Genomic DNA, 14613 nt, shown 5'->3' on the forward strand with positions numbered 1-14613 from the left:
TTAAATGCTTTATTACGATTTCACTTTGTTTAACTTTAAAAGGCTTTGTATTGGGAGTTGATTAAATAGCATTTAAGCTTATTTAAAAATGCAACTGCTAATTTTTTATAATATTCATTGTTGACAACAAATGAAGTTTGACCTACTTAGAGTTTTAGATGCAAGCAATGTCAGTATTCGAGTGTGAACGATGAACCTATGTAATAAGGTTTCAATTAATGAAAATGCGTTTCAACACTTTCAACATTTTTTTACCGCTTACATACATAGTACTAAATCTGATTCCCATAAGTTGGCATTTAGTTTGTATCTACCTAAAATGTCCAACTTGACAAGGGTCCATTATTCAAACTATTCACGATATTTTTTTTTATTTCAGGTCGAGGTCGTGATCTTGGATAAAAATGACAGTCCCCCGGTGTTCAAAAACATTCCACCGGCGTATTTCGCCTCGGAGGACCTGGCGCCAGGGCAACCGGTGGCCACTATAGTCGCGGAAGACCCGGACACCATCGGGACCATCACGTACAGCATCCAGTCGGAAGGGCAGACTCCCTTTACACTGGATCCAAACTCGGGCGTTCTGACGCTGAAGGATCCTTTAGATAGGGAGACGATTTCGGAATACCAAGTCGTCATCAGAGCTGACGATGGAATGCAATTTACTGATGTCACTGTGGTTGTGCAGGTGAGTTTTTATATAATGATGATGTTGTCGTTACTTTTAATATGCAATTTATAATTTATTTCAGTATTCAGTCAGAGTTATTTATAAATGTTACACACAATGAAACTTTTCGCAACAAAGTTCAGAAGCAAAATCAATGCTTGCTGATATTAAAGAAGATGTATCATTAACTTTCTATAAAAAAAAAGTTAAGTTTTAATGATAGCTACAATTTGAGCCAAATAAAGTAATTATATAGTTGCCTAAGCGCAGATACCAAATTATATAGGTAGCGCTAGTAAGACTTTTCGCTACAGAACTTATTTGAATAGGAATCTTAAGAAGTATGTGTAAAACTAAAAATAATTCGTCAACTGGTCATTAATTAGCCGAAACTGCATAAAAATATGACAGGAAATGATAAGAAGCATAGGAAAAGATTTAAATATCTTCTGGGGATGGCCATAGCAAATCCCAAACGTAATTTAAGTGGGATTCGACAGGTTAATGGACTTTGTATTTGTTAAGGTGACGGACTCCAATGACAACCCGCCCGTGTTCAAAGAGAGCGCATATTCCTTCGACATCCTGGAGAACGCCGCCCGGGGCACTATCGTGGGCACGGTGGCGGCCTACGACCTGGACGCGGGGCCAAACGCCCAGCTCACGTACACGCTCATCAGCGATTGGGCCAATGACGTGTTCTCGCTGAACCCACAGACTGGAGTGTTCACGCTTACTGCCAGGCTGGACTATGAAGAGGTAAGTTACACCTTGATGCTCCAATGCCCAGCTCACTTACAAACTCATCAGCGACTGAGTTAAGCACCGGGTGATAAAATTTACGCTCGCGGGTAGGTTCGGCTATGCCAATTATTTTCAAGCGATTTTGTAGCTGATATATATTTCATATGTTTTTAAAAGAATGTTTGAGTTAAACTATAGATTGAGCCTCTCCAGGCGTAAGGCCACGCTACGCCATGCACCATTGCACAATATTTGTAGATCTGCCCATGTGGCTGGAGTGCCAGCCGGGGCTTAGTCGCAGTGGATTTTCGCTATAAATATGTTATTCAATATTCTTTATAGTTTAGTCACTCTAAAATTGTGTTAGGTAATATATTTTAGAACGTACTTATGTAAAAAAAACGCGCAAAAATCCATTCCCTGGCTACTCAAAATAAAATCACGACCACCTAAAATGACGAGTCTTCCACAGAGATGAGAATTTAATCCGCCGTTAAATGATCTCCGCGAATTCAAACGGCTTATTAAAATGTACATAAAATAAACAAATAATTAGCAAATTAAAAACAAGATCCAACCAGACAATTGAGTAGTCATGTTTATTCTCAATTAACAAAAGAAGTAAGATAAAGGACAGCGTAAAAGGTGCACCGACCGTAAAGACAGACCAAATGTTCAATTAAACACATTTTAAATAATAAATTAAGTGATTACCATGCAAAGTATTCGCACTCAAGCGAAATACCGCTTGAGGACTTCAAGAACCTTGACATTTTGTGAAGGATTTTTATTGGTACATTTGCAAATGAGTAAACGAGAACTCGCCCTTACATGCCTCCAGTGGCCTGATTGATTCCGCTTCTGCTTTCGATTATTTGTTGCCAATAAATAACCGTATCGCATGTCCGTCCGCAGTACCTACACACTATTTATTTTATCTCTCGCTACTACTGGTATAGCTTGTAATTAACACTTTAGCCCGGAATGCGTCAGTAATTAACAATGAAAATAAAGCTTGTCAACATTAACTGGCCGCACCGAATGAAATCATAAGCGGTATCAATAAATTGTCCACTTTAGGGAACGTAAAACACTTAAAGTACGGTCAAGTCTGATTGATAAATAACCCGGAAAATCGTGAACAGGGGTGATAAGTATACGTCGGGAGAGTCGCTTGGCCGCCATGCTTTACGATCGTTAGGCCCTCAACGAAGAGCAACCTAGGTACTCGGTTAAGGACAATGATTTTGTAGGTATATATTTGGGTACTTTTGACATTTTCGGTTTTGTTGCATTTTGACGGAATAAGTAAATACAAAATTGGTCAAAAGTAGATAATTATACATTCGCAAGCTTTTATTTGACTTGCGGTCTTAAGTAGTTATGTCAGATCTTGGAAGTTCAATAGAACTTGAACTAGGTTCAAATTTGGTAAACCTTACTTATGACTAGGGCTCCCGATATCCGTGCTACCCGCCAACCCGTGCGTCCGTGTTCTTAGCCCCGGCGGTGCTAAGCGTCCGAACTACCCGAACCCGTCGAAGTCCGTTCCCGTGTAGTCCGTTCCCCCGTGTAGTCCGTTCCCCCGTGTAGTGCGTTCGGATCCGAATCTCGGCTCCGTTCGGGTATTGAATACACAGCGCCGACGGACCGAGTGGACCGACCCACGCGGGCCGGTTTGAGTTTTGAGTTGAAAGAAATAAGTACCTAGGTATCATTAATTCATTATAAAATGTTAAAAAATATGTTATATTGCGTACGAATAGGGGTTAGGTACTTAAATATATTTGAATCAATGTCGAGTTATATTTTTTGCATCGGTTATATTCAGTGGCGGATTTCCCATAAGGCACAGTAAGCTCGAGCCTAGGGCGGCGAGATATTAGGGGCGGCAAATTGTGACAAAAAAATCGCTGATGATAACAATAAATAACTTAAAATTAGGCCAGGCAACGAATTCTCAAAAAAAGGTATAGAGGGAAATGCTTGGAACACAATTTTTGACTTCGTAACTTTGTTTGAACTAGTTAGGAGATGAACATATCAAAAGTCCCCAGCCGTAGCCCTTGAGCCGGGGGAAGAGAGAGGTTTGAAGGTCCTATTTTTCGGTTTTTAGCTTATATCTCGGAAACTATGCGTTCTAACGACTGATCATTGTACAAAATGAAAGCTGATTAAATTTGCCACAAGTTTTATTTAGTACAGTTTTTCGATATCTTGATATGTGGAGGGCTCCACAGTTGTGCGCGAATCGCGGCGCGAAGCCGCGAACGCGAGTGTGGCGTCGATTTCACAGATTGTTCACGCCTTCGCGCCTTGTTCCCCGTTTTTTGTCGGTTTTTCGGCCAGCGTCAAAGGAGGCGCGAAGCGCGAACTTACAAGACTCCACGGTACACACTATTTTGGCTCATCAGTTGCAAGATAAATATTAATTCTATTATATATAGCAGCTTACGGTTTTACAACAAAACAAAATGAAAAAATAGCTACAGCAAGTATGATGCCTTAGATAAATGACAGTTAAACTCGATCAGCTGATGCTTTTCAGCCATCTTGGCCCGAACTAAACTGCGAAATCACCGAGAAGTTTGCGAGTGTGGGTCATACGTCAACGTCGCGATATGTTCGCTCGGCGAAGTCGCGCCGCGATTCACGCACAATAGTCTGGAGGGGGCTTGTATAGGGCCCTCCACTCTCGCGCGCGAATCGCGGCGCGAAGTCGCGAACGCGAGTGTGGAGTCGATTTCGCAGATCTGCTAGACTGTAAAAATCTTTCGGGTTCCTTTCCTCGTGAGCACCGTGAATATTATTGATGGAAATTTAATGAAAAATTATAGACATTCAAGAGCGGCTATCTCAAAAACTAAACAAGATACCTGTCGAAAAACTCGACTGTATAAAACTTGTAGCAAATTTAATCAGCTTTCATTTTGTATAATGATCATGTCACAACGACGCATAGTTTCTAAGATATTATAAGCGAAAAACCGAAAAATGGAACCTTCAAATCAAACCCCCTACCCCCGCTCAAGGGCTACGGCCGGGACTTTTGATATTTTCACCTCCTAACGAGTCCAAACAAAGTTACTAAGTTAAAAATGTGTCCCAAGCATTTCCCTTTATACCTTTTCGTTGCCTGACCTAAATGTAGTCAATATGATGGGTGCTGATGCTGAAGGGGCGGCTACTGGGTCTGAGCCTAGGGCGGCAAAGACTGCAAATCCGCCACTGGTTATATTTATAATGATTATATTCGAGTAAGGGCGTTATTGAATACAAAACTAGTACCTACAGTATTCTTGTATTGTAAGACCATAATTCGGCACACTACTGGTTTTATAAAAAAAAATTAAACAGTTTATTTTAAGAAAACTAAGAAAAATATGTACAACTTTATGGCTTACAACTTAGAAAACTCATGTATAGATTTTTACTGATAATATTGACTCTGACACCCTGATTCCCTTTGACACTGGTATTTTACCAGGCATACCTTTTGTTTGGAAAGTTGAAGAATTAGCCGTGCTGTTTTACAAACAAGGTAAGAGTGGTATTTATTCAGTTATTTTAGAGGGGGCAGCTTTTGAACTCACAAGTACTTATTAGAGTCATTAGTCATTAATAAGGTTTGAGTTTGCCACACCGCCGGTCAACGTTTTTAATCTGAATTGCATTTATAGTTTTACCTAGTTGTTAATGTTCTGTTTTTTTCGTTTTGCTTGTTATTGTTTATTATAAACTGTGAAAAATGAAATATTTATTTCTTTCCACTCATGGAAAAATTTAGACTTTAGAGGAACGCAAAAAAAAGTTTAATTACTAATTTTGAAATTAGGTCCATTAGCGGCATTAAGTCAGCCTGTTGTACCTACTCTTTTGTTAGGGCATGGCAAATAAAGAAGAAGAAGAAGACTGCTATCTTTTGCTGCATAATGCTCTATTCTCATGTAAAATATATTACCACCAACATACAAATCCACGCGAACGAAGTCGCGGGCAACAGCTAGTATTCAATAGGTATTTATCTTTCGTTCTTGAGACTGATTTTCGTTCTTCGCTCTTAAAAAGAACGCGTCCGATCGTCACTGTACGTCGAGAACGGGCCGGACCCGCGTGTAATGAATATCCGTGGATCCGACCACACGGGTAACACGGGTACACGGACTTTAATTACACGGACCCTAATTACCCGTTCCGAACGGGCCACAAATCCGGTTTCGTGTAGCACGAGAACGGGGCCCCGGCAACGGGTGCACGAAATCCGGACGCGACCGCGAGCCCTACTTATGACAAACCGGTGATCGAACTTATCTGATGGTGATTATACGCAACCTGATTGAGTTTGAGTTTGTAGAATGATATATTACGTATGTTACTAATGCGCTATCAGACGCAATAGACGATGACTATGCTAAAGAAAAGCATATTATAGTCGCCGATGAAAGATTGGATAAAAAAATATTTTTTTACAAAGTAAGTTGATTCGATATATGTATAAATAAGCGTGGCTTGGGCATTTAAATCATTCGTATAAATGTTACATACTTACTTATATAACTTATGTGTCGTATTTTCGAAATATCTTTTACTTTGGCAATTCTAAAAAGATTCTTAAATAATCGTTTTTATGCAGAAATCCAACTTTTTAATGTTCCTAATCAGCTATTTCATCCTTTAACACATATCTTTCTTATTTTTTATATTCGTGTAAATGAAAAAGCTTATTATTCCAAATTCCAACGTAGACAAGTTCTATATAATTCCGCGCAAGGGATATAGTTGGCAATTAAATGTTTAGTGTCAATGGGGAGATAAGGAAGACTATTAAAAGAGTTAGGTAAGGCTCATAAAACAGTAACGGTGAAAATAATGCCTATTTTCCAATCAAGTACTAACTTGAGTGTTGTATGTACCTACTAATGGCTTTCAATTAATTTTATTGCTCTTGTGAGCCACGGAATGTACAGAAGTTACATACCTATCTAGGTACGATTAAGACGATTATATAAATTCTAACTTTCAAAAGTTATTTCAAATATTTTTGATATGAAACTTTATAAAACAAAGTCCCCGCCGCATGTGTATGTATGTTCGTGATATACTCAAAAACTGGGTACTGAACGGATTTTCATGCGGTTTTCATCTATCAATAGAATGATTCTTGAGGAAGGCTTAGGAAGTTCTAATGGTTATTTGCAACTAGGGTTTGCACGACGGATCCGAAATGTATGGGAAGATCCGCGGTTCCGGATCCAGATCCGGATAATTTCATACATTCCGGATCCGGATTGCAAACCCTATTTGCAACCCGTGCGAATCCGGGGCGGGTCGCTAGTCGTTGCAAAAAATATAATTATAATTAGAGATGCCCCGAATAGTGGTTTTGGCCGTTTACCGAATACCGAATATTCGGCCCCTCTCTCGGCCGAATACCGAATATTCGGCTTGACATGCGGACATTTTGAGTCACAATTATTATGAAAACTGATCGCTAATAAAACTCAACGTTAGATGACGTTAGCTAAGATATATTTTTGTTGAACAGCACTAATGAATAGAGTCAAACAAAACAGACTCATGGTAAAAATAAAATGTTTTTTTATCAACAAATGCTCAAAAAAGGGCCTTCGTATTTAACAACTTTCCAAGGACACATTCTAAATATACCTACATAGTTTTTGGTTATTTTTATTGTGCAATTTTTCTTTTTAAGTAGGTGCAACAGATATTCGGTATTCGGCCGAATAGTAGGCAACATTCGGCCGAATACCGAATATTCGGCAAAGTGGCCGAATACCGAATAGTTGCCGAATATTCGTGGCATCTCTATTTATAATAGACATTGAAAGTGTTATAAAACACGGTGGGCGCCGATAAATCGAACGAAAAAGACTTTTCTTAATAAAACGAAAACTTATCTGTTTTCTTAATAAAACAGACAAATTTTCGTAATTTATGATAAGCTACTCGACGTTTCGAACTAGCAAGATTCATTCAAAACACATTTACATCAAAATGACCCAAATCGGTAGTGGCAATTCTCGCCTAAAAACATTTCACGCGTACCGTGCGCTAAAATACTCGTTATGTACCTATTATGTATTTGTAATGCACCTAACAAAGAGTACTAGTAGACACTTAAGTTTGTTTTTAAAGTACACAATTACACATGTCTGATTTAGTCTCCGCTCGAGGCTTATTGCGGTCCAAAGAATTATCTAAGCATAGATCTACAAGAGGGCGTTGACCGCACAACTTCTATTGGACGTGATGTATAAGTGTAAGGCCTGAGTGGACGCTCGAAGCGGAGCGTTCGGCAGGGCGTGCAGCGTGGCGTTGGGCTCACAAGTGATTTGAGCAGCGTTTACTAAGGCCGTTCCTATACGCTTGCATTTGTTTTACATGCACGCTGCACGCCCCGCCCCGCTGCACGCCCAACTCGAGCGTCCACTCAGGCCTTACACTAAGTAGCACAGATATGTCAGAGAAAAGCCTGTCGCATTTGCTTTTGATCAGTTCTTATGCACTTGTCCATTATAAGATGTATAAATGGAACGTATGTAAGCTGGGATTTGTTTATAAATGTTAGTTAATCGTGCATGAACGGCTCAACAGTTATGCGCAGGGGTCGGACAAAAAGTGCGGATGACGTAAAAATGACGTAAACTTGCACACAGGATGATGTTTGAGTTTGTATTTAAACTTTCGTGTGACATGTACCAATACTTAATATGGGTGAAATTTGGAATTAATCCAGATATCTGGGTTTTGACATAGGTATGTCTAAGATATCTAGCAATTAACATCCCCGAAATTAACTAAACTTGAGAGAAAAGTGTAACACCTGTTACCTACACGAATTTTCGAAAAAGCACTCAATTAATAATTAAATATCTGGGAGACCGAGCTTTGCTCGGAAAACATAAAATTCTCAAAAATCCGCGTTTTTCCAGATTGAAGACCTAGCTAGATCGACTTTTCGCCCCCAAAAACCCCCATATAGCAAATTTCATCGAAATCGTTAGAGCCCTTTCCGAGATCCTCAAAATATATACCTATACATATAAATAAATAAATATACAAGAAATGCTCGTTTAAAGGTATAAGATTCTTATGTATATTTACTTGATAGTTAATTTCCAATACATATTTAAAAGTTCTTAATCATGAACATTCGCCATAGCTGCCCGATGCCCATAACTACCTGAATACAAAAATGCTAAAAATATTATAAGATAAAAAATATTATATATGACGTTATCTATGAAAAGGGACCTTATTGTCGATGGCGCTTACGCCAATATTAACGATGCTCCGATATAAATACAGCGCGCAACGCTGTGCGGCGTAAGCGCCATCGACAATAAGGACCCTTTTCATAGATAATGCCCCATATATTTTATTTTTCCTACTTGAAACTGCACAATTACCTCGTAAAGCACTACCCGAGCTATTTGCCTGTATGCCTTTTGGGTATAAAAGCAATAAAAGTTTATAAAAAATATTATATTGCACGATGCGTAAACCCCTGCGCGTAGGCAATTCGGAAACGAAGGACGTCCATGCCCCCAAGCGTGTTTTAATTCACCATGTATAAAATAGATTCATAAAACTGTACACGATTTTGACGTTTAATTTCATAACCATAGCGCTTAAAATTGAACAACACTAACTGGACAGGTTGCCGCTCCTGGACCTGTTGTATATCCAAACGACATCGACATCGCATTTTATATTGATATTTTTAATACTGCATAATTTATGATGATTTCATTCAGATCACTTAAAGTCATTGTTTTGACTGCACTTATTGTTTAATATACGAGTACTATATAAGGTATTGCGCTAATTTAATATCCTATTTCCATATTCGTCCAGCAGGCGTTATTATAGCCACTCTTATCTTACTTTCTGATATCGCGCGTTTAGATATAAACGCTATATCTTAACGCGAGGTATCAATAAGATCTCTATAACTACACATACAATAAGTTGCCATCAAAGAATCTCTTCCCATTATCCAGCTATCGTAAAGAGACGTCTGTGTTTAATTAGATATAATCACCTATTGAAACGCAGATGCCTTGAAACGTATCGCAAAATAAGTTATCCGGCCGTCAGGCTGACTTACAAACCCGACTTTCGACAAAAAGGATACTTCTAGAATATTTTAATAGTTACTATTGAAACACTAAAAAACTCGTTCCATTGTTTGTTAAATTTATCTCCACGTTTCGTCAGTTGGCCTTTCTCGGCGCAGGAGCGCGCGGGCCGCAAGGGCGCAAGTCGCGGCGCGGCCGAACCGTCGCCGGAGACTCATCAAGTCGGCCAAGCTCGCTAATTAATAAAAACAATTCGGGGTACACTCGTTCTGTCGACCGCCCGCCAATTCCGCGTACCCCGCTAGAGAGCTGCTAATTTCATCCAGGTACAGTTTTTTTCCCGTCGCGCATCATATTCGGCATTTGCCCGCTCGATCCGCCATCGAAATTAAGGCTCAAACAATGTCAGACAAAGCAGCCGTCTGCAAAACATCCGCGAGCCGGATTCCGCGAGCACGGCCCGTTTTTTAAACGGCCAACTCGGTTCACGATCCGAGAATGAAGGAGCTTGTCATAGCTGGGAGGTTTCGGTGTCCTACTATAATGAAAAATCGACATTACTTTCTCGACCTCATATCTCACTTTTGCTTTATTTCGAAATGTACTTTATTTTGCATAGGGCAAGGTTGCTTTTACAACGGTATTTACAGGTAAAATGAGATGTTGAAAAAGTAAACAGTGGAAATTTGAATGCCGGCGACGTCCGTGAAATGTTACAGCGGTGCTTTTATTGCTGTGTGGTTTTTGATACAAATTACGCTTTTAAATAGTTGTAATTATTTAATGATGTGTCGGTTAGTGCCAAAATACAACTGGACGTTACGATGTTGTTTCGTGAATATTTATACTGCCGTATTCGAACTTCAAGATATTCACAAGAGACGACACGTACTAGATCCATTCTAGATACGTTATAGTTTAGATTTCAATTAGTTCGCTTTTGCAGCGCAATTCGAGCAACCAATGTCACTTTTACGAAAGATCGTGTTAGATATCTATTAGATGTGAATTAGATCTCTAAGTAATATCTTGTGGAAATCGTTCAAGAGTATCTCCAGAATCGCGGAAATGTCTAATTTGACAGTTTAGATCTTAAACATATCGTTATCGTATTTTGGCGATGACTAAAAGATGTCTAATAGATGTCTATTACAAAATCCGAATCGGGCCCATAATATGCGGAATTATATGATGTGTGTCACGTTATTTCACAACATCATATAATTCCGCAGTCATCATATAATACCATACCGTATCGTAATGTTTAAAAACTTTATGCCTAAACTACTTAAATGCAACATTCAATTCGAAAACCACATAACATCAAAGATCTTAACTACTTAAGTACCTTTTTAAATTTAAAAAGCCATCAAAAATATTAGAGGCCTCAAGTCATGCTGAGAATTTTCGGCATTTTAGTTTTTGACATCACGCGCTTCGTTATTCGGAATTTGAAACATTTCAGCCATTTTAAACACTTAGCTGCGTGTTTAAATAGCGATATATGTTGTTTTAATAGCTTTAAAAGTAGTATGGCCATTTTCCAAATCTATGTATTATTACCTACTTATCAGACCAGAACTATGATAATATAATAATGGTTTGTGCACAGGATTACCCCACACGCTCCACTGCTTATCCCACATATTTGGACCGAAAACCAACCTTCACCACCTTGATTTAAGCTTCAATCTTCCGTTTTCCAGACGCAGCACTACATCTTGGTAACCCAGGCCGTGGACAACGGGCGGCCCTCGCTCTCGGGCACCGTGACGGTGTACATCAACGTGGTGGATCTCAATGACAACGCGCCGGTCTTCGACCCCATGAGCTTCTCCAACGAGATCCCTGAGGACGTTCCTGTCGGCACTTCGGTTGTTACTATCAGTGCTACGGATTTAGATTCGGGTATGTTGAGAAATTGTATGTATGTGATAAGTTTCTTTGCAAAAATGTTATGGTTTGTAGTTGAGGCGAAAATGGTTGTTTCGATTTTCCAATATTTTGCTGAATAGTATAATTTGTCAGAAAATTCACTAAGGATATTACAATTTATGGATTTAAATGGTTACCTAAGTATTTTTATACTTTCATGCGTATACCTATACAGGAAAATTTAAAGTACATAAGTAAAATTAGGATATGCATAGACAAATAATTTACATATAAACGATTCAGATAGGCTTGCTGAAATAGGTAGGTACTTCCAGGCTTGAAACAATTTTGTACACTTGGCAATTAGTATACTTATTTGAGTATAAACTAGAGAAAACGTAAATATTACATCCACATTCGCTCTTTATTATGCATCCTTTTGTTTGTCTCATAACCCTCCTCCTCCTTCCTTCCTCCTTCCTTCCTTTCCTCCTTCCTCCTGTCCTTCCTTCCTGTGTTCCTTCTGTCCTTTTGTTTTGTTTTGTTTGTGCCTTATTGTGTTATTATGTGCTGTATGTTTCCCAAATAAATAAAATTATAAATTATTATTATTATAAGCGCGAAGTAAATAGCGTTTTGTACAATTTCCAGGGCTAAACGGCAAGTTGACCTACAATATCACATCAGGAGACGACGCGCAGGACTTCTTCATTGCCCCGAACGGGACGATGTACACCGCTCGGCTGCTGGACCGGGAGACGTTGCCCATCTACTACCTCGTTGTGACGGCGAAGGACTCGGCGCGCCCGCCCGAGCCACAGCTGTCGTCTACCGTGCAGGTACCTACAATATAGAATAGAATAGTTTATTCGTAGACACACAGAGAATAAATTATACATAGGTAATTACACAAAAAGAACACAGTGAAAATAAAGTGTCACGAAATGGCCCCAATTCAGCATGTTACTGGCGACTTCCAGCGCTGACCTTCCGATGAGACCATATCTATATTACTTACCTGTCGTAAAAAAAGTTAACTGATCATTTGTAAACGTTATTGTAAAGAAACAAGGTCTAGCAATAGCCAGTTATCTGTAATAAGGTATAACAACGGCTTAACTCAGTAACTATATCAGAAACATTATCGATCAAAACCACTCCCAAGAAAATTAAAATCTATTTACCTGTTTAGGAGCTACGGAGCTATGCGTTTTCTGATATTTGTGTGGTTTGTCAGTGATTAGTATATTATGAGATCTGAAAGCTCCTCGCGTCGGTTTCTTATTACTGACTGGATCCCCTCGACGATCTTTCCTTTTTTCAATTTCTCTATCGCACCTTCGATCCTTAGATTCGAAAACACTTACCAATAGATTTCCCGTACACAGTACACACATCATTATTTAGATTAATAGCAATGAAACGAGCATAATAAAATAGATTGTTTAAGTTTGCAAATGTGTTAAAATTCTTCCCACATCATTAAAACTACTCCAGATCTCACAATCACTGTGTACACAGTTCACCTGTGAAAAAACTTCAGTTTACTCTTGATCATTCGGCCTGTTCAAATGTAGCCGCGGCAATATTTGCTTTAGCGGACACGTGTTATTTTTAGTGGCACTCCTCTAACAAGCTATCACCTCTCCGAATACTATCCCTAACTTAACAAGCCCTTGTGGTTTATGAGAACAAGACGTTTTCTTATGAAAATTATGTAAAAATGTCAAAGTATTTTTCTTCGAATAATTTCCATGCACAAGAAATGATGTGTGCAGTTAGCTTCAACGTTGAAGTAAAAGTAAAAATGTTTTTAAAACTTACGTTCATTAGCTCGCATTGTTAAAGAGTGCTATTGTTAAAGAGCACAATATGCCACTGATGAGAGAGAATAAGCAGCTGTGCCTAGGCACTACTTACAGTTAATATTCCTTCGTTTATTTTTATAAGTCTTCTATTTAAAAGATATTTATCCCCCCAATATAGATATTTATCTGCTCCCCAATTTTATTTGCTGATGCATTCCTTTTGTTTTTTTTTTCAAATACGCACATGAAATGGAGATTTTCAAGTATTTCCAAGAAAAAATGAAAAATTAATAACGTATTTTTGTTTGTCATTTTCAGGTCACCATACAATTAAAAGATGTCAATGATATGGCCCCAGAATTCGTTTCTGCAAATGTAATAACCATATCCGAGAATATTCCTCTCAACACTGTCGTGATGACTGTTAAGGCTGTGGATAAAGACGAGGGAAGAAACGGATATGTTGAGTATTTTATGGCATCGGACCAAGAAGTTAATGGCTACTTTTCATTAGGAAATGTTGATGGAATACTGAGAGCCACGGGCAAGCTTGATAGAGAACTGAAATCGAGTTATATGCTTTCCGTGACAGCTAAAGATAGGGGTGATCCTCCGAAAGTATCAAAAACGTTGATCGAAGTCAAAATTTTGGATGAAAATGATAACAGTCCTGTATTTGATCCAAAACAGTACAGTGCATCCGTACCAGAAAATGCTAGCATCGGCGCAAGTGTCTTGCAGGTATGTATTTGATAAAAAATACTTGTTGTATTGCTAAAGAATTTAAGTGATACGGTTCTTAAACAAACGATGTTGTTATTGCTAACATGTTCATTTATTTCTTACAGGTTTCGGCTACTGATATAGATGAAGATGCTAATGGAAGAGTTAGATACTCTATAGCTTCAGGAGACGAAAACCGTGATTTCAGTATTAGTGAAGATACAGGAATTGTAAGGGTTGCTAAAAACCTTAATTTTGAAAGGAAAGCTCGTTACATTCTAACGATAAGAGCGGAAGATTGTGCGGAAGACGACGTTAAATTTGACACGGCTCAGCTGTCTATCTCAATTCAAGACATTAACGATAATCCGCCTACGTTCTTAGATTCACCATACTTAGCGTACGTAATGGAAAATGTAATACCTCCTAATGGCGGCTATGTTATAACCATTCATGCTTATGACGCCGACTCTCCGCCGTTCAATAATCAAGTACGCTATTTTATAAAAGAAGGTGATGCTGACCTGTTCAAAATAAATGCGTCGACTGGACAAATATCGTTGTTAAGAACACTTGATCGAGAAATACAAGATGAATACACACTATCACTCGTAGCTATGGATACAGGTAAAGGGGTGTTTTCTTAAGAAATTGTATTTCTTTTGTTTATTGTTTTTTCTTGTTATTTTTT

General features: G+C 38.7%; 1 protein-coding gene across 1 annotated transcript in view; it reads left to right on the forward strand.

Annotated features, from left to right (window-relative positions):
* The window catches only part of LOC134650887 (cadherin-related tumor suppressor), a 154794-nt gene that overhangs the window by 131577 nt on the left and 8604 nt on the right, over positions 1-14613 (forward strand). The window contains exons 2-7 of the mRNA XM_063505826.1: positions 380-688; positions 1196-1429; positions 11223-11424; positions 12043-12230; positions 13518-13940; positions 14048-14549. Of these exons, the coding sequence (XP_063361896.1) occupies positions 380-688; positions 1196-1429; positions 11223-11424; positions 12043-12230; positions 13518-13940; positions 14048-14549 (1858 nt within the window). The remainder of the gene's footprint in view (positions 1-379; positions 689-1195; positions 1430-11222; positions 11425-12042; positions 12231-13517; positions 13941-14047; positions 14550-14613) is intronic.

Source organism: Cydia amplana, chromosome 1 (genome assembly GCF_948474715.1).
Source record: "Cydia amplana chromosome 1, ilCydAmpl1.1, whole genome shotgun sequence".
Taxonomy (NCBI): Eukaryota; Metazoa; Arthropoda; class Insecta; order Lepidoptera; family Tortricidae; genus Cydia; species Cydia amplana.